At 39.3% G+C, this 20,751-nt stretch overlaps 1 protein-coding gene across 1 annotated transcript in view; it reads right to left on the bottom strand.

The window, feature by feature from the left end:
• ralgapa2 (Ral GTPase activating protein catalytic subunit alpha 2) overlaps positions 1-20,751 on the bottom strand; it is a 173,944-nt gene that overhangs the window by 128,857 nt on the left and 24,336 nt on the right. Inside the window, exons 2-3 of the mRNA XM_063008040.1 lie at positions 14,170-14,280; positions 11,775-11,824 (exon numbers count right to left, since the gene is read on the bottom strand). Of these exons, the coding sequence (XP_062864110.1) occupies positions 11,775-11,824; positions 14,170-14,280 (161 nt within the window). The remainder of the gene's footprint in view (positions 1-11,774; positions 11,825-14,169; positions 14,281-20,751) is intronic.

Raw genomic sequence — 20,751 nt, 5'->3', positions numbered from 1 at the left:
GACTTCAGAAGAGGCTTCCTTCTGGGGTGACAGCCATGCAGACCAATTTGATGTAGTGTGCGGCGTATGGTCTGAGCACTGACAGGCTGACCCCCCACCTTTTCAATCTCTGCAGCAATGCTGACAGCACTCCTGCGCCTATCTTTCAAAGACAGCAGTTGGATGTGACGCTGAGCACGTGCACTCAGCTTCTTTGGACGACCAACGCGAGGTCTGTTCTGAGTGGACCCTGCTCTTTTAAAACGCTGGATGATCTTGGCCACTGTGCTGCAGCTCAGTTTCAGGGTGTTGGCAATCTTCTTGTAGCCATGGCCATCTTCATGTAGCGCAACAATTCGTCTTTTAAGATCCTCAGAGAGTTCTTTGCCATGAGGTGCCATGTTGGACCAGTATGAGAGAGTGTGAGAGCTGTACTACTAAATTGAACACACCTGCTCCCTATGCACACCTGAGACCTAGTAACACTAACAAATCACATGACATTTTGGAGGAAAAATGACATGCAGTGCTCAATTTGGACATTTAGGGGTGTAGTCTCTTAGGGGTGTACTCACTTTTGTTGCCGGTGGTTTAGACATTAATGGCTGTATATTGAGTTATTTTGAGGGAAGAATAAATTTACACTGTTATATAAGCTGCACACAGACTACTTTTCATTGTGTCAAAGTGTCATTTTGTCAGTGTTGTCCCATGAAAAGATATACTTAAATATCTGCAGAAATGTGAGGGGTGTACTCACTTTTGTGATACACTGTATGTAAGTTGCTTTGGATATAGAGCTAAATGCCAAAAATTTACAAATGTACAAAAAATAATGCACGTACCACACCACTTAATGCTTAATTTGTATTGAACATTAAAGTGTGTAATGTGTTTTTTATTGTTCATTTTAAGTAGTTGTAGATGTCCATATTGGAGCATGATATAAGTGCGGTGCTACATTTCAATGTTTTTTATTTTCATTGTAGAAAATGTCAAAGTAAAAGTAAATATAGCAAGTATCAGATTCAGATTTTCTTTTATTTCAGTACAATACAGCTGTTTTTAATGATAATAATAAAGTACTATTTTAAGAAATTGCTTAGATAAAAAAGATTTATTAGCAGCTTAAACTGTCAGATGATTCTCATTTTTCCCAACACAGAGACCAGTCAAACCTTCTCTGATGGCATGAATATTAAACATACTAGACCTTTACAAGTCAGTTTAGGGTAGATGTCCAATGCGCTAATGACAAAGAGGAAAACATACTGTACTTCTTCTACATATTACAGAGACTTGCATTCTTTATTTCAGCCAGGAGATGGCAGCAGCTCATCACTATTGTCACAGAACACGGTTCAGCCTCCTCAGTTCCTAAATCTTGAACCCCTGACAGACCTGACCTCAGACCTGACCTCAGCCCTGACTGCTTAATGATGTCAGGTGATTGCAGACCACTGAAAGATGACATGTCCCCTCACAACCTGCCGTAAATCAGCCATGGGAACATAACACCTAACTGGAGCTGTGACAGGGTCATGTGAAATGTCTGTGTGCCTGATTTTATTATCAGCTGGTCAATATTTATAACAGGAAAAACAAGAGGAGACAATTCTACAAAACAATTTCTACATGTAAGAAAGCTAAACGTTTATTTAAATTCTGTCTGGATGCCGATTTTAGGGCAAAAAACCAGCATGTACAAGACCGTAAATCTAAAATGCATAAAAAGGGTAACTAAACCAATAATAAAGCTAAATAAATAGTACTGAACAAGGTTTTTTACATGCACTGTAAGACTAAAAGATGATATCAGCAAAAGGCACGCTTGCTTTGAAAGGTAGACTAATGATACAGCCACTTGATTTATTTATTTCTAGGACATCGTAAAGGTGCTGTGTTTTTATAGGCTTTTGAAAGTGGAGTCTGTACAAACATTAATTACAACCCATCTGTCTGTGAGGCACACGCAAGAATTGGCAAATAATTAGGCATGTACTGACTTTCTCACTAGCAGAGCGTATTTCCTTACTAAGTACTATGGCACGGAGGAAAGTACGTTGTTAAAAACTTATGAATGCATTTGGAAAACTCTAATTTGGAAATCTATCAATTTCTCCAAAAGGTTTTGCTTTCTCAGGCATTGTGGAGCCTAACAGACATTATGGATGGTCCTGGTTCAGCGTGACAGGGTCATAAGCTAAGTGAGGGGTCAGCTCAGCAAAGAAGGAAGTCATGGGAGGAAGTATGTCCTGTGCTCCTGGCTTGATGGCCATGCTTACTCAGCAACTTGCCGGTCAGTGGGTCAGAGCACAGAGCTGAAACGCATACCGATAACGTGCTTCGTGTCCATGTAACCACAGAGATAAATATTTAGAAAATCGAGAGTGGCATTTATTTTACATTTGAGCTTTTCAGATATTATTTCAATTCACATAATATCTAGGCTGCCAGAATATTCAGACGTAAGGCGTAATACGTCTCTCCAAAGAACACGTTTCCACTGCTCCAGAGTCCTGTGGTGGTGTGCTTTACACCACTCCATCACATACTTGGCAATGTGCTTGGTGATGTCTTTTTATTGTACATTTCAAGTACAGTAGTTGTAGATGGCCATATTTAAGCATGTAATAAGCGTGGTGCTTCGTTTCAATGCTGTAGAATGCTGTAATGATGAAGGCTGACATGCAGCTGCTTGACCCTGTAAACTCAAGCCATGAAGTTCCAGCACACAGTTTTTGCACTGATGTTAATGCTAGGAGAAGTTTGGAACTTTGAGTTACTCAGAGTCAGCAGAGTATTGGCAATTTTTGTGCACTATACGTCTCAGCACCTGGCAACCCTGCTCTGTAAGTTTACGTGGTTGCTGGGGCTCCCTAAACTCTTCCATTTTTCATTAATACCACTCAGAGTGGAATATCTAGGAGGAAAGAGATTTCATGAACTGACTCCTTGCAACAGTGGTATCCTATTACAATACCACTGTAATTCAGTGAGCTCTTTAAAACAACCCATTCTTTCACAAGTGTTTGTAAAGGCAGGCTGCATGGCTAGGTGCACCTAGTGTACACCTGTGTAACCTGTATAACAATTAAAAGGTGTGTCCCAATACTTAATCCATCAATGTATTAGGATAATATTAAAAAGTACTTAATCGGTTAAATGCTGTCTGGTACTTTAAGAGATAAAAAGCTATTCAAATGTGTCTTGTTTTGCTTAACTGGCTTCCTAGTATCATGAGAGGCTCTTTGTACAAGTGTGTGTGTGTGTGTGTGTGTGTGTGTGTGTGTGTGTGTGTGTGTGTGTGTGTGTGTGTGTGTGTCACCTGCCTGAGTGAGACAGACTGAAGGCCTGCTATGTACAAACACTAAGCCACTATTAGAGAGCTCGCGACAGAGAGGAAGCAGCCATTAATGACCCATCTGGATGTAAAAGAACTTAGTTTAAGCAGATAGTCAAGTGTAGAGACCCTTCATGCTTCTACATGCCATTAACAACTGATTTTTAGGACCTTGAGGTTTTAGCTGATATGCACCATGATCAAAGTTCACCAGAGACAGAGAAACCTACTTACTATTGAAAGAATTCAGTTATTCTGGAATTCTAAAATAATGCAAACTGATGGTAGGGGGTGGGTGGATGTCTGAGAGGATGGGGCCATTTGACTTGTTTGTAACATGATAAGACGCCAAAAAACCTCAGGTTCAAGGTGGCACTAGTAAAAACATATAAATCAGTCTGACAGGAAAGTACAGCAGGTTCATTTTTGCATATTTCTTCGGCCAAGTTTTTATTTTTTTTTAATGAGAAAGACCTTCCATCCCAAATGTATTGTATCTGTTAATGTTAGATTGTCTGGTGTTTACATTCATGAGAGGACAGGTAGTTACTGGTTACACAAGATTAATCAGTTTAAGTCTTTAATGTCAAACACAGTTGTGGACAATTCTGTATCTCCAGTTCACCTCACTTGCATGTCTTTGGACCGTAGGAGGAAACCGGAGCTGACATTGGGAGAAGATCCACACAAAAAGGACCCAGACAGCTTCACCTGGGAATCGAAACAGGACCTTCTTGCTGTGAAGCGACAGTGCTACCCACCGAGCCACTGTGCTGCCCTAGATTAAAATAAAAATTCACACTGCACACTACACTACGGTACAGTACTTTTGTCAAATCGTTGATCCCACATTTACTGTTCGTTTTCATTGCCAGGTAAAGTGTGCCCATACTGTCCCCAAGTACCCAGGCAGATTTGGTTACTGTTCTTGATTAAAGAGACCAAACGTAACAACACGGGCTGTATGGGTGATGCTAGAAAAAGAGCAGTGAGAGATCGAGTGTCAAATTTAAAACTAAACAGCAATATACAGTGGGGCCAAAAAGTATTTAGTCAGCCACTGATTGTGCAGGTTCTCCTACTTAGAAAGATGAGAGAGGTCTGTAATTTTCATCATAGGTACACTTCAACTATGAGAGACAAAATGAGAGAAAAAATCCAGGAAATCACATTGTAGGATTTTTTAAGAATTTATTTGTAAATTATGGTGGAAAATAAGTATTTGGTCAATAACAAAAGTTCAACTCAATACTTTGTAACATAACCTTTGTTGGCAATGACAGAGGTTAAACGTTTCCTGTAAGTCTTCACCAGGTTTGCACACACTGTAGCTGGTATTTTGGCCCATTCCTCCATGCAGATCTCCTCTAGAGCAGTGATGTTTTGGGGCTGTCGCTGGGCAACACGGACTTTCAACTCCCTCCACAAATTTTCTATGGGGTTGAGGTCTGGAGACCTCAAATGCTTTTTACGGAGCCACTCCTTCGTTGCCCGAGCGGTGTGTTTGGGATCATTGTCATGCTGGAAGACCCAGCCACGTTCCATCTTCAATGCTCTCACTGATGGAAGGAGGTTTTGGCTTAAAATCTCACGATACATGGCCCCGTTCATTCTTCCCTTAACACGGATCAAAAAACAGCCCCAAAGCATGATGTTTCCACCCCCATGCTTCAAAGTAGGTATGGTGTTGTTGGGATGCAACTCAGCATTCTTCTTCCTCCAAACACGACGAGTTGAGTTTTTACCAAAAAGTTCCATTTTGGTTTCATCTGACCACATGATATTCTCCCAATCCTCTTCTGGATCATCCATATGCTCTCTGGCAGACTTCAGATGGACCTGGACATGTAATGGCTTAAGCAGGGGGACACGCCTGGCACTGCAGGATTTGAGTCCCTCTCGGCGTAGTGTGTTACTGATGGTAGCCTTTGTTACTTTGGTCCCAGCTCTCTGCAGGTCATTCATCAGGTCCCTCCGTGTAGTTCTGGGATTTTTGCTCACCGTTCTCATGATCATTTTGACCCCACGGGATGAGATCTTGTGTGGGGCCCCAGATCGAGGGAGATTATCAATGGTCTTGTATGTCTTCCATTTTCTTACAATTGCTCCCACAGTTGATTTATTCACACCAACCTGCTTGCCTATTGTAGATTCACTCTTCCCAGCCTGGTGCAGGTCTACAATTTTCTTCCTGGTGTCCTTCGACAGCTCTTTGGTCTTGGCCATGGTTGAGTTTGGAGTCTGACTGTGGACAGGTGTCTTTTATACAGATAACGAGGTCAAACAGGTGCCATTAATACAGGTAACGAGTGGAGGACAAAAGAGCTTCTTAAAGAAGAAGTTACAGGTCTGTGAGAGCCAGAAATCTTGCTTGTTTGTGGGTGACCAAATACTTATTTTCTACCATAATTTACAAATAAATTCTTTAAAAATCCTACAATGTGATTCTCTGTGTCAAAAAACAAACCTAAACAAGGCTACAGAATATAACACAACAACCGAAGTGCAGCAACCAAAAGTCACCCCTGTTGTTGCAACTGCTGTTGTTTAGAGTTGGAGGGGCAGATCTTCTGTTAAGTGTGGAGTGGTGGAGAATGGCTTCTCAGCCTCAGTGAACTCCTATGTTAAGACACTTCTGGATTTGAATGTGTACCAAAGTCTAGTGTAGGGTACCGTGCAATAGAAAAGGGGCTTTAATGTGCTACTAATAGAAAGGCTTTTAGCACTACAGACGATAATGTGAGTGCTGAGAGGAACTGACATATCAGTGTAATCTCTGAACACAATCAGGCATGAGCATAGCATTGTTTGACTTGCTCCTAGTAAAAGTACATGGAACAGTTTTAAATTAAATTAAAAGCCACTGAAACATAAGGAAAACTGTGTACAGTCAAACAAGCTTTACAAAACCATTGGCTGAAAGGCTGCCATGCACAAAAAAGTACCAGTGGCTGCATTTTCTTTCAGCTTCATTCAAGTTTAAGGTGCCGATTCTGGTGGAGGGCCTTCTTTCTTTTCTCTCAGCCTAAGGTGAGGGGTTGGGTTTTTTCCGACCTTGGCAAGAGAGGAGCGTTTCATTTAACTTTAAAAGGGTGCAAGTCAGACTATTTACAAGCCTGATTGTGTTCTTAGATCACACCGATATGGAAAATAAACACTTTGCTTATCTAATATGAATACGGCAAATTTTACTGGCATTAGAAGCTTAAATCGCAATATAGGAATAGAATTTGTGCAAAGTGAGCACACACCACTTTAGAGAGTCACTTACCAGCAGTGACATACATGTGGATTAAAAAGGCACATGGTCTTATTCTACAAGCCGGTGTGCAAAATGCTAATGTATAGTACTGTACCAAACCATACCAAAGTAACAAGACTTCAATGTATTTCCAAGCACATTTTCTTACATCCCAGAAGTAAGACAGAATAACTTATTTATATTTATTAGGGTTTTAATGCCATGTTTTACACACTTTGGTTACATTCATGACAGGACAGGTAGTTACTCATTACACAAGATCCATCAGTTCACGTCTTTTAATGTCAAACACAGTCATAGACAATTTTGTATCTTCAATTCACCTTACTTGCACGTTTTTGGACTGTGGGAGGAAATCGGAGCTCCAAAGAAAACCCACTCAGACATGGGGAGAACATCCAAACTTCAAACAGAAAGGACCAGGACCGCTCTACCTGTGAATCAAACCCAGGACCTGTTTGCTGTGAAGCGACAGTGCTACCCACCAAGCCACCCCGGACAAGCTAACTAGGCTAGAAATCTTACCTCTAGTCATTTATACAACATACTAAGATCCAATTGTGCTTATAGGACATTTGGTACAACTACTAACAACAGGGATGCACCAATATAAGTGTCCCCTTCAATACAGACACCTGATACCTAAAGCCAATACTGACAGTATCTCTATCTTACATAACCTCTTAGTATTTGTCTATAAACTATGATAAAGCCAATGTTGTAAATCTAATATTTAATGGCACACGCTAAGCTTGAATAAATAACGTTTACTGGATGAATACATTTCCATTAGAACCCTAATATAAAGCCAAAATGTAATCAGAAAGGATGACATGCTATTTGTGCTCTTTAGTGCTTGTGTGCCAGTATCAGTTTCAGTACAGCTAAGGTTTCTCTGTAGTCCAACCATAGCCAAGGGTTCTTTTTTCTTGTTTTTTTTCCTCTATCTCCCAATCTACTCGTTTTCAATTCCCGATTGTGAATCGGCTGTTGCTTGCAAAACCCACGATCTGATCAAGGAGAGTCGTATCGTGTACAGAGAGCACTCATCTGGAGAAAAGTCCTTGTTTAACCCCCCCTACCCAAACACAAATTGCATTTGTGTGGACGCCCGGCCAATTCGATGACTCTGCTAAGAACTGACATTCGAACTCACAAGTCTGAACACTCCACCTAGCAAGTGCTCTGGCAAACATTTCAAACCTAAGTAACAGTGTTTTTAAAACAGTAATTGATCCGAGAAGTAGACAGAAACAGACAGAAAAAGCTGCCAGACCACCATGTTTATCAATGGCATGGATAAAAAGCAGTATAAGTCTTTGATGATTGAACATCATGGATTTTGTATAACGTTAAGTGAGCAAGCTGCTTACTCTGTTGAAACTGACAATTAGGAGATTGATTAAAAAATAAAACACAAGTTACAACATTCCAGAAAGCCTGTAAAACAAAATTATCGACTGCAGAGACACACAGAAACATCAGCATAAGCCCAAATGATGTCAGACACAAAGAAAGCAGAGAGGAGGAGGGGAGGGAGGAACAATAGTCCCCATCCTCGATTCTGACAGCAGCCTCAGGGATGATCACCTCCAAAAAAAAAAAAAAACCACACAGAACACACCACAGAGGTTTTTTGACCTAATCCTGTACACCCTCATCACAACAAGAAAACATAGTGGCTTCTGAAACAGGGACAGGTTTCTTTGTTCACAAAGCCCTGATTCAGAGTGATGAAAAGAATACCCAGGATAAAGAAGGAAAATCTTATTCAGTAGAAGATAGAATGGATGGGGGAGGGGTGGAATAGCTTATGTATGTCATGCTACATTAGCTCATACACTTCACACAGCATGGATCCACTAATGGCTCCAGTCCTGCAGACAGCTAAAGACTTCTACAAATAAGCTTCTACATGCCAATGACCAGAATGGCCAATTGACTGACTAGGGGAAAAAACTCCTCTACAAAGCAGCTTTTCTTTCTCCACAGACCAATTAATTTCCAAAGTGATTTTAATAGCCAGTTTGGCAATAAAAATACAGAACCTATACACCAGTGTAAAGGTAAAACTTACAATGTCAGAAAGACTTTTAGCGTGTCCAATTGCCAGATTGCGTCATGCTTCCTCTCCACTTAATGCCGGCCCTGGCTCTGATTTGAGGAGAACGAAGCTAACCCACGCCCCCTCCGACATATGGGCAGCAGCCGTATGCATCTTTTCACCTACACTACGAGATCAGCTGCGGATCAGCTCTGTGTACGAAAAGACACACCCTGATCGGCACTCTTTTCCCCGCCTCTGTGCAGGTGCCGTCAACCAGCCAGCAGAGGTCGTATTTGCATCAGTTATGAGAGAGTCCATATCCGGCTTAATGCCCCGCCCCTATATGAACAACAGGCCAATCGTTGTTCCCGTGGCTGCTCCAGCTCTGGTGTCAGCGTGTGTTTTTACCGCTGCGCCACCTGAGCGGCCACCTTCAGGAAGACTTTTAATATGCCCACTGCATCTCTGTTTGTTTTAATTAGCATTTTTAGAATACAAAAGATATACTACGAATCAAGAACAGAAGCACCATGCTAGAGTTCCCAAAGAAGAACAAAAGAAGAACAAAAAAAGAACAAAATTTTCTTTTAATGTGGCTAAACACAACTGATGCTAACAACATCTGTGTATCAAATCTTATACTTTCCACTAAATAGTATGTGCAAAATGGTAATGTCATAACTGAGTTTTTTTATTTAACATACCATATAAGCACAGTAGTGTAGCATGTGACCTAATACTTTTTATTAATTATAATTTTTTTTTTTCAATCCTTAGGTGCAATTAAATGCATTTAAATTTACAGCATTAAGCAGACACTGTTATCCAAACCAACTAACAACTGTGACAGAATACAATGCAAGCAATTGAAAGCAACTTGGCAGTGGCAGGGCTTGAACCAACAGTCTTCTGTTCACTAGTCCAGTACCTTAACCACTAGGCTACCATTGTCCACTACAGTGGAACCACTGTACCACAGCACAGTACATGACACAGGCTAGCAATATAGTTTAAATTGCATTAAATTACCAAACAAAGCTACAAACTGGCAATTTAGAATCTAATACATATAAATGCCTAATTGTGTAATAAACACACACTTATACATGTAAGAAAAAAGGCATTCAAAGTAAATTTGATTTTAAACAACAGACGCCTGTTACGCACACCTTAAAGTGACTTCCATACAGCTTGTAAAACTGCACCATTTCTCCAGTGACCTTTTAGCCGGACTTATATTGACAACACACAGTCTACTAACAAGCCAGACTTCATTTTAACTCCCCCCCCTTCATCTTGTCGATGAGTCAGCCTGACAGGCAAAGGGCAAATGTGGACACAACATCTGAATCCCTAACTTACAATGAATTTAGTATGACAGCCGGGAAAAGTATTTATTGCTAAAATTTTCAATATACTAATGCTAAAATGCACAAAAAAGCATCGCTACTAGGGATGCAACGATGCACCACAATAATAACCGATTCAAAAAATTCCACGATTCAAATCAATTTGACATGTAAAATGAATCAATATTTACTTTAAACAGCAGAGGGCACTGGCGCTATTCACCTCGCCTGGTTGATGGCTGTACGCCTGGTTGCCAGACTCGGGGTTTTTCAGCCAAATTGGGCTTAAATAAAAATTGTTTTGCATAGTTTGTACCTACCTCAGAAGTAAAAAAGCATTAATTATTTAGATAAATAAAAGATAAGCACAAATACAGTATTTTATTTTCCTTTTTAAAGAGAAATAATACAAGGAAACTTTGTCATAATTTGTCTTCAAAAAAAATCAGGAAAGAATAGTATCGTGAACCCAGTATCGTGAATTGCATCGTGGGTAGAGTGTATTGTTACATCCCTGTGAGTGGTTTATAAGAAACACGTCTTTAGTTGAAAGCTTTTATTGCACCACTTCACCACTTATGTTCGTAGCACTGTTTTATATAACTGTCATTGTTACAAGGTTAAGCTGTTGTTCATGCAATAAAGCATCAAGCCTCATTGACATAAAATTTAGCTATGTGTTTTATGTTTTTAACAGGACTACACAAGCTTCTGAGCTAACGGTTACCTGCCCACTAATGATGTTCAGTTATCACTAAAAAAAGACCTAGCAAAATGTGCATCTCTGATGTCGGAAACTTTGCATCCTGTTCAGCATTGTTACATGTACAGTATGTACCATCATGAACCTCACTTGGAGAAATAGTTGATGTAATTGTTGATGTGAATTACCTTTGAATTATATGAATTATGTAAATGAATTATAATTTTTTCAATTTGTACATACACTGATCAGCCATAACATTAAAACCAGCTCCACTTACCATATAGAAGCACTCTGTAGTTGTACAATTACTTACTGTAGTCCATCTGTTTCTCTACATGCTTTGTTAGCCTGCTTTACATCTACAAGGTGGACCAACTAGGTAGGAGTGTCTAATAGAGTGGACAGTGAGTGGACACGGTATTTAAAAACTCCAGCAGCGCTGCCGTGTCTGATCCACTCATACCAGCACAACATACACTAACACACCACCACCATGTCAGTGTCACTGCAGTGCTGAGAGTGATCCACCACCCAAATAATACCTACACTGTAGTGGTCCTGTGGGGGTCCTGACCATTGAAGAACAGGGTGAACACAGGCTAAAAAGGTATGTAGAGAAACAGATGGACTACAGTCAGTAATTGTAGAACTACAAAGTGCTTCTATATGGTAAGTGGAGCTGATAAAATGGACAGTGAGTGTAGAAACAAGGAGGTGGTTTTAATGTTATGGCTGATCAGTGTATATGTCCTACATATGCACTTTATGATTTAACTTGACCTTTATGGCCATATAATGGTAGATTTGTACAACTATGATTACAATATCTATATACAAATTGATACACATGGATCTTGCCAATGAGAAGTTGTAAATAGAGATATTGAGCAGTCACTTATTACTTTATGATATTAAATAAAATTAAGTAATATTTACTTAAACTCAAAATATCATGAGATTTATTGTTTATTATACTTCCAGATAAAAAAGTTAATCACATTTCTTATTAATCTGCTGACAATGTAACAAACTTTCAATTTTTTTAGAGACAAAAGACCAGCAAATTGAAAATAATGTTAAACACTTACTTCAAAAATAAAGAGAATGGAGTCCAGCTCCTCCCGTTGAGATTTATTCCCTGAAAACAAAATGACAGGTTTAGTGCCCAACAGACACAGGAGTTACCTATATGTAGGTGAAAGGTACAAACCTCATTTCCAGAAAAAAATGGGACATTTTGTAAAATGCTTAAAAAACTAGAATCTGTGATTCTCCTGGACCTTTATTTACGTGACAGAAAGAAATCCCAATGTATTTTCTCATCAACTTAACTGTATTTCGTAAATATAAACAAATTTAGAAATTGATGACTGCAAAACACTCAAAAATGTTGGGACAGTTATACAGTTCTTAAAATTCCACAATAAGCAGGTGATTTGATAACAAGTAAGAATATTATGCTTGGGTATAAAACAAACAATACATCAAAGGCTTAGCCATTGCAAGCAAAGATGGGTCATGGCTTGCAACTTTGTGTTGTCAGTTCAAATCAGATTTAAAACGTCATTCCATAATGCAAGATCAATTTAGGTCTTTCCCATCTACTGTATATGATATTGTGAAAAGATTCAGGGAATATGGAGCAATCCCAGTCCGGACAAGGCCAAAAATCACTGTACAATGTGCGTTACCTTTGAGCTCTCAGATGTTATTACATGTTAAACACAGAATATGGGGTGATGGGGTCAGAACACAGGGTCAGCCATTGTACGGTGCCCCTGGCGCAGAGAGGGTTAAGGGCCTTGCTCAAGGGCCCAAAAGTGGCTGCATGGCAGAGCTAGGATTCGAACTCTTAACCTTTTAGTTAACAGCCCAAAGCCCTACTCAGTAGGCTACCACTGTCCCATGTTACCATGGTAAAAAAAGAAAATAAACCATGGTACTTTGGTAAAACCAGCCATATGGGCTTGAAAGTACTTTGGAAAACCATTCTCAATCAACAAATTTCAAATTAGATAAGCAATTTGTTTGTTTTGTGTTTTACCATACCTGTGTTGCTAAGTAACAAAAATTGTCCTCTCAGCTTTGACAAAGTGTTTAGTCATGAACTGGGCAGAATCATTTGTCTGTTGCAGCAAGTAGTTTAGTCAGATTCAGAATCAGAATGTGATATTGGTGGGGTAAATTCCAGGCCCATCATTCAGGCAACCTTTTAATTAATAACACATTAATAAACAGGCAGCCAATAAAGCTAAGCTCCGGGTCTTTTCTGTGTGTAGTTTGCATGTTCTCCCTGTGTCTGTGTGGGTTTCGTCCAGAAGCTCTGGTTTCCTCCCACAGTCCAAAGACATGCAAGTGAGGTGAATTGGAGATACTAAATTGTTCATGACTGTGTTTGACATCAAAGACTTAAACTGATGAAACTTGTGTCCTGTGAATCTACCTGTCCTCTCATCAATGTAACCAAGTGTGTAAATCATGAGGTTACAGTCCAAATAAGAAGAATAAAAGCATGCATAAAGGATTAATGACTAGCATCACTTTTATCACATTTATGCAGCCCTCCTATCTATGAACTGTGCTTTACATCAGGGCTGTAGAGTTCTGTTTAGAAACCACCTGCAGTTACTTTAGTGTATCAGTTATTTTAAGATTATTGGTGCAGGACTATAAATAGACTATAGAGTAAAAATGTGCTTATGATGACTCAGTCTTACCAACAGCAAGCTAGCCAGGCAAAATATAAATCCTGTTATGTCATGACTGAACTATTGTAATCCAGAAGAGCACAAGATTAAATCACTCAAAAGCTCACAGTTGGCATGTTTACCATGGCTGACATGCTTTAGACACTTGAAAGCTGTGTGCTTGTCATTTAGAGTCAGCAACAGACTGAGACTTTGGACAGACAAGAGAGCACAGAGTAAATGACATGTCCACTGCATTAAACAACAGGGGGATGACGGATGCTCTAGTGCCAAAAATCTTGTCTAATTATATACCATCAACATCAACTGTTTAAACCAGATGTGTTCTTCACTGTTGTTCTTCATACATATTTTACTTGAGTCTGCATTAAACACTGCAGTTGTTTTTCTTATTCATTTATTTAGATGATTTATGCCATGTTTACACAATGGTCATATTCACGGCAGGAAGGGTAGGTATTTTTATATCAGTCTATAGCCCTTGTCAAGCGTTATACACTGCAGTTGTGTTGTAATCATTTAATTGCTTAATCTTTTCAGTGATATTAATCTAAATCAGTACATTTTGCTTTCATATGTGCATGTGCTAAGAGGTATAACCCAATGTTGGAGATCTGTTGGTCTGATTTGATGCACCAGATCAGATATAATCCCTACAGGGCTGTAACATAATGCTAAAGATCATCCTAAAGCGCCAAATGCAATTTGCAACAGAGACAGCTAAGCTGGTAAGAGCACAAGAGACACATTGAAAAAACATTAGCACAAAACTTACCTTTTTGCTTTAGGTTACTTTCCAGTGTAATGAAATTTTCATAGAAGATAAAATAAATCTGCGAGCTGTTGGTTTCAAAAAATGTCTTCAGTTCATTCCTCTCTGTATTATCTGCAAAAAGAAACAAAAAAATACAGTTATTATAATGGTCAGGGCTTCAATTAGTTGTTTTGTTTTTTAAATACATGTGATATTTATGCTATAATTTAATAGATAGTAAACAACCACATCACACTCATTATATTTCACATTTAAGACATTTAACAAACAATTGTGACTGAACACAATCCAAGCAACTGAGAGTTAATGGTCTTGCTAAAGGGCCCAACAGAGGCAACCTTCTAGTGTCAGGGCTTGAACCAGGGACCTTCCAATTACTAGTCCAGTACCTTAACCGCTGAGCCACTACTGACCTTATTCACCAACTTAGGCTACCAGCAAAATCATTAAAGAGAACGCACTCTGTAAACATAAAGATCTAACTAATCTGCACTCGAGTGGACACGATTGGCTATGTCTAAGAGTGGGGTGGCCAAACAGTCTAGCCATGGAGGGATGCACTTGTCAGTGTTCTGTTAGAGCCTGCCCCAAGCCCAAAAAAAAGAAGGAGGATTGAATCCACAGAATCCACTGTGGCAACCCCTAAAGAAATACAGGAACAGCTGGGTGTGTGTGGTGCTGGGGTATAACTATCTTATATAATATTTATATATTATTCATATAATATTTATTTATATAATATTTTGGCATAATAAACGTATTATTATTATTATACGGTAAACAATGCAAGATATATGGATCTGTACCCGCCTAACAATGCACTGGTCCATCTCAACCAATGATAAGGGTATTTACTTTAACTGGTTTGACATGGGACACCATGTTCATTAGTGCAGGAAAGTAAACGGAGATGACACAGAATTTTAATCTGTACAATAGGTGTAGTGTAACCTCTCTGCATGAACCACGCAGACACAACCACAGCTGAGAAGAAATAACACGGGTGGAGCTCTTATGAGAGGGTCTCACATGCTTTTGCTTTCAGCACTTCGTATTGTGTTAGGTTTCCTACTGGAAAATAATAATGACCTACCAAAGGAGAGAATGTCCAGCAGCAGACACATCCTCACACAAAAGGTAATGTGAAATAGGAACTGTGTACAGATTGAGAAAGAAAGAGAGAGGAGCCAATGACAACATCCTGTGTTAAAAAGGAATCTTTGCATACTCAGGCGTTTTATTGGCCCAATAGCAAGGTTATCAGACACTTCCTCTTTAATTCACACAATGAATGTTTTAGATGTTTTAGATATACACTGATCAAAACATTTGGACCTGCCACATGATATGCTCTCAAAACAGCTCTGACCCACCAAAACACAGACTGATGCCCTGTTTCCCACAGGGAAACAATGTGTATTAAGTAGGGCTGTCAAACGATTAAAAATTTTAATCACGATTAATCTCAGAATTTCATATAGTTAATTGCGATTAATCGCATTAAAAAATAAATATCTGTGTAAATGTTATAGAAAACAAGGATTTTTAAGTGAAATGTTACACAATTAAAATGGTGAACACATTTTATGCTAAACGTACTTATGTTAAAAACTGCTGGGACGAGAGAAAACTGTAAGGGAGTTTTATTCACTCACATACTAGGCAGTAATACTATCCAGCAGAGACCCTTGACTTCGTATATATGTCAGATTGTAGGTTAAAATTTCTCCATCAGCAAACATTGTAGATCAGCGGTGCTTTAGGTGGGATAAGGCGTAGTTATTGTAACAGACTTTTCTGTGGTTGTATTGTGACAATGGTTTGATGGACGTTTCTACACGAAGTGAGTGTGTTTTGACCCTTTGGGGCTTCCATAGTTCATGGAATAGCATGCTTGGCTAACGCGATGACTCTAGCTGTCCGCTATTCGGTACCGTAACAGAAAAAGTAATAACGTGTTTTGCTCGCGACAATTTGTGAATATAGCGTGTATTTATTTCTTTATTAAGCGAGTGCATCACTACGACGCTCGGTTACATTATGTTAACAAACCGCAAATGAAACAAACGGTGGCAAGTCCGCCCCACACTTTGAGAAACGCTGTCTTAATGAGAGATGCCGTGCATGGTCAAGTCTCAACATGAATTACGCATGACTTGCAGGGCCAAATAGAATTTGCGTTAACGGCACTATTTTTTAAATCGCGTTAAATTGAGATTGCGTTAATGCGTTATTATCGCGTTAACTTCGACAGCCCTAGTATTAAGTTTAGTTCAATGACCTCCCCAGTTAGCAGAGCATCTTTCGGATGTGGTAAAACTGGAGATCGGAATCATCTGTGCAGCTGACACATGTACAAGAATTATGTGGTGAAATATAGACCAATTTAGCTAATTAAATATTATATGCTTTTAAAAGTCACTAATTGGCTTGCTAATAATCTAATGTTTTCAGTTACAGCCAAATGAACAAAAACGCTTTTGTATTTAATAAAAATTTTTTTTAGTTATTTAGTGTTTTTGTTTATGTTCTTGCACTATGTGACCTGCGGTAATGGCAGCATCTTGTATACCAACCATGAATCATAAAATGAACTCTTGGCTTGATAATCCATGTATGTACATTAGCAAACTGCTGTTTATAAGACAAATATTGGAATTACTCTCCACTAATCACTAATTGCGATATTTAATACCATTTATTTTGGATTTTGGTTTTTCTGTAAACATGTTGTCATTGTTTGGAATTTTACATATGAAAAGATAACTGAACCTCAACTGTTTTGCAATATTTTAATATGACTCATTAATAAAATATTTGCTGAATAAATAACAGTGTTCAGACAGAATTTGTTTGTTTGTTTATTAGGATTTTAATGTCATGTTTTACACTTTGGTTACATTCATGACAGAAACGGTAGTTACTCATTACACAAGATTCATCAGTTCACAAGTTTTAATGTCAGACACAGTCATGGACAATTCTGTATCTCCAATTCCCCTCACTTGCATGTTTTTGGGAGGACTGTGGGAGAAAACCGGAGCTCCCGGAGGAAACCCACGCAGACACTGGGAGAACATGCAAACTCCACACAGAAAGGACCTTGACCGCCCCACCTGGGGATCGAACCCAGGACCTTGTTGCTATGGGGCAACAGTGCTACCCACTAAGCCACCGTGCCACCCCAGACAGAATTTTAAAGAGTAGAGCAGCACACAGAAACAATAGTACTAATTAGTTCATTAGGCTAATGGACAAATCAGAGAAAACTGTGTAGATAAATAAAAACATCTGCATATTTCAGTAGAATTATTCACTGTGTACAATGTTTTACATTAATAGCAACAGTCACTCATTTAAACGTGTGTGAGTTTTCTCACAGATATTAAAAGAAAGAAAATAAGTCTGGCAATGCACTGACTAAACTTGCTGGAACAACCAAGCAAACATAATGGAATGGAAAACAATTCCACCAAAACAGGAGACATAAAGGCACGCACTGAGCTTGAGAACAGCTAGTCAATGAATGGGCGATCCCAGTATGCCGACTTCTGTTCCATAATTGAAATTTGGCTCCTGTTTGTAGTGTCTGCTCCTCCAGCAAAAGCCAAAAACAGAATTGGTTGCACAATGTTCTATTTCAGCAGCAGTAGTAATTCTCTTTCAATTCCTCGTCATACACTACACACACTGACCTCACAACATCAGATTTTATCTGTCAAGATGCCACAAAGTCAGATTTATCAGTGAGGTATACCACACAAAATAAAGGTACAAACATTTTAGTAGAAACAGGATACAAACAGTACATGTTGTACTACTAAAACTTGGAACAGTAGCGAGTCTCTCAAGAAGTGTCCATAACACCAAAACTACATTCAAGAGCATATCAATGACTCAAAATGACAACCAGGATATTACAGAAGAACCCAGATAAACATCTAAGCAACTGCAGGCCTTGCTCGCCTTATATAAAGCCAGTGTTCAGTATTTAATGCTAGAGTTATATGGGTACAACCACTGCTAACCAGGAGGAACATAAAGGCTTGTATACATTTGCTGCAAAACAACCCTTGATAAACCCCAAGCCATTCAGAATTAAAATGAATAAAAACCTTTTGAATGACATGGATTCCATTAAAGCTGTCATACAGCTAACACATCATCCCACAGTACTAACATTACACCAGTTCTAAATGGTGATGACATTGTGATCGTCTAAAGATGCTTTGCTGCTTCAGGGTAATTCAGTAAAGCTGAGTAAGTCAAAGCTCCTCCACAGCAAAGTGAAAGACTGATCTGCAGTTAGCAAAGGTGTTTGGTTGCAGTTGTTGCTGCTAAAGTTGACACAGCAAGTTATTAAGCATCTGCGAACGAATACTTTTTATATATGTGGCATATTTTTCCTTTCTAACATCATATTTCATATTATCAACTGCTTAATCCTGGTTCGGATCAAAACAGGAGGTCTGGTTACATTGAAAACACTGGAACATCCTGAACAGGGTGCCAATCCACTGCAGGACACCCATCACCCTCTCTCAGCAGTAATGAGCTAGTGCATAACCTTTTCACTCAATACATTAAACAACCATTTAAAGACTGTCCATGTAGAGATGACTGGATCAGGTAACTACTGCATGTTTGTTAGCTTCATATTCACCCTTCGAAGCTCCTGTTCTATCACATTCCAAAGGTCGTTCACTTGGTTCAGATCTAATTACTGGAGGGCGAGTGAAGTATACCGAACTTTTTTTCATGTCCATGGAACCAGTTTGAGATTAACTGTAAATTGGCAAAATGTGGTTGACACAATCTTCAGTATTGCAATAGCAAGAATTCAAATATTATTAATGGTGTGGCTAAATCATTGATGGTGGCACTTCAGAGATACACATCTTAATGTACACAAGCTAATTTATAATACACCGCCTGGCCAAAAAAATGTCACACACTCTAATATTACGTTGGACCGCCTTTAGCTTTGATTATGGCACGCATTCGCTGTGGCATCGTTTCCACAAGCTTCTACAACGTCACAACATTTATTTCTGTCCAGAGTGGTGGCCAATCCATGTGTGAAAATGATGTCTCATGCTCCCTGAAGCACTCTTTCACAATTTGAGCCTGATGAATCCTGGCATTGTCATCTTGGAATATGCCCGTGCCATCAGGGAAGAAAAAATCCATTGATGGAATAACCTGGTCGTTCAGGATATTCAGGTAGTCAGCTGACCTCATTCTTTGGGCACATAACGTTGCTGAACCTAGACCTGACCAACTGCAGCAACCCCAGATCATAGCACTGCCCCCACAGGTACGGTAGGCACTAGGCATGATGGGTGCATCACTTCAGCCGCCTCTCTTCTTACCCTGATGCGCCCATCACTCTGGAACAGGGTAAATCTGGACTCATCAGACCACATGACCTTATTCCATTGCTCCAGAGTCCAATCTTTATGCTCCCTAGCAAATTGAAGCCGTTTTTGCTGGTTAGCCTCACTGACAAGTGGTTTTCTTAAGGCTACACAGCTGTTTAGTCCCAATCTCTTGAGTTCCCTTCACATTGTGCGTGTGGAAATGCTCTTACTTTCACTATTAAACATATCTCCGAGTTCTACTGTAGTTTTTCCACCATTTGATTTCACCAAACGTTTAAGTGATCGCCGATCATTCAAGATTTTTTTCCGACCACATTCCTTCATCAAAGAATGTGTTTCCCCACTGTCCTTCCACTTTTTAATAATGCGTTGGACAGTTCTTAACCCGATTTTAGTAGTTTCAGCATCTCCTTAGATGTTTTCTCTGCTTGGTGCATGCCAATAATTGGACCCTTCTGAAACAGATTAACATCCACGACCACAGGATGTGTCTTTCCACATGGTTGTTTAACAAATGAGAAGCTACTCACTGCATCAGTTAGGGTTAAATTAATTGTTGTCAGCTGAAACAATCACCCATGTAGTAATTATCCAATGGGCGGCTCTTACCTATTTGCTTAGATAAATTCAGGTGGTGACCTTTTTTTTTGGCCAGGCAGTGTATGTACTACCTCATCTTGAATGCTAACTCCAAAATCCAATACACTACACTTTACCAATGCACTAGCTTCTGTCCGAATAAGTGCTGTTGGCAGACTTATATAACATAGTCTAGCTAGCTTACAAAAGATGTTAGGTAGCACATGCTGATCTTCCACTTCCACTTCAACATTTGTTTAGCAAAGACAAGAAATTTCTTCCCTAAAACCAAATGTAACAAAGCAGCTGATGAATGAGTTTGGCAGTGAGCCACATAAAGAGTCATGTCCTTTTGCATTACCATTTTGGATGGCAAAGGGGGGCACAGAAGCACAGATTACTGATGTGTCAGTTTCTAATGACAAGCACTTGCCCATTGTGAGCATTCATTCGCTTCAGGTGGAAGTGTTTCTATAAATTATGGTCTTATCCACTTATACTTGCCAGCTCCTCTGTTGGCATATCTGCCATTTCTCTGAAGCCATAATACCAGTTAGCTAGGTCTGTCACGAGGGAGAAAGGAGGACTCAAACGCAGAGATAAAAAATTAAAGATCTTTATT

The sequence above is a fragment of the Trichomycterus rosablanca genome, chromosome 13 (assembly GCF_030014385.1).
Source record: "Trichomycterus rosablanca isolate fTriRos1 chromosome 13, fTriRos1.hap1, whole genome shotgun sequence".
Classification (NCBI taxonomy): domain Eukaryota; kingdom Metazoa; phylum Chordata; class Actinopteri; order Siluriformes; family Trichomycteridae; genus Trichomycterus; species Trichomycterus rosablanca.
The sequence above is the reverse complement of the archived record's forward strand: the minus strand, read 5'-3'. Positions and strand labels throughout refer to the sequence as shown.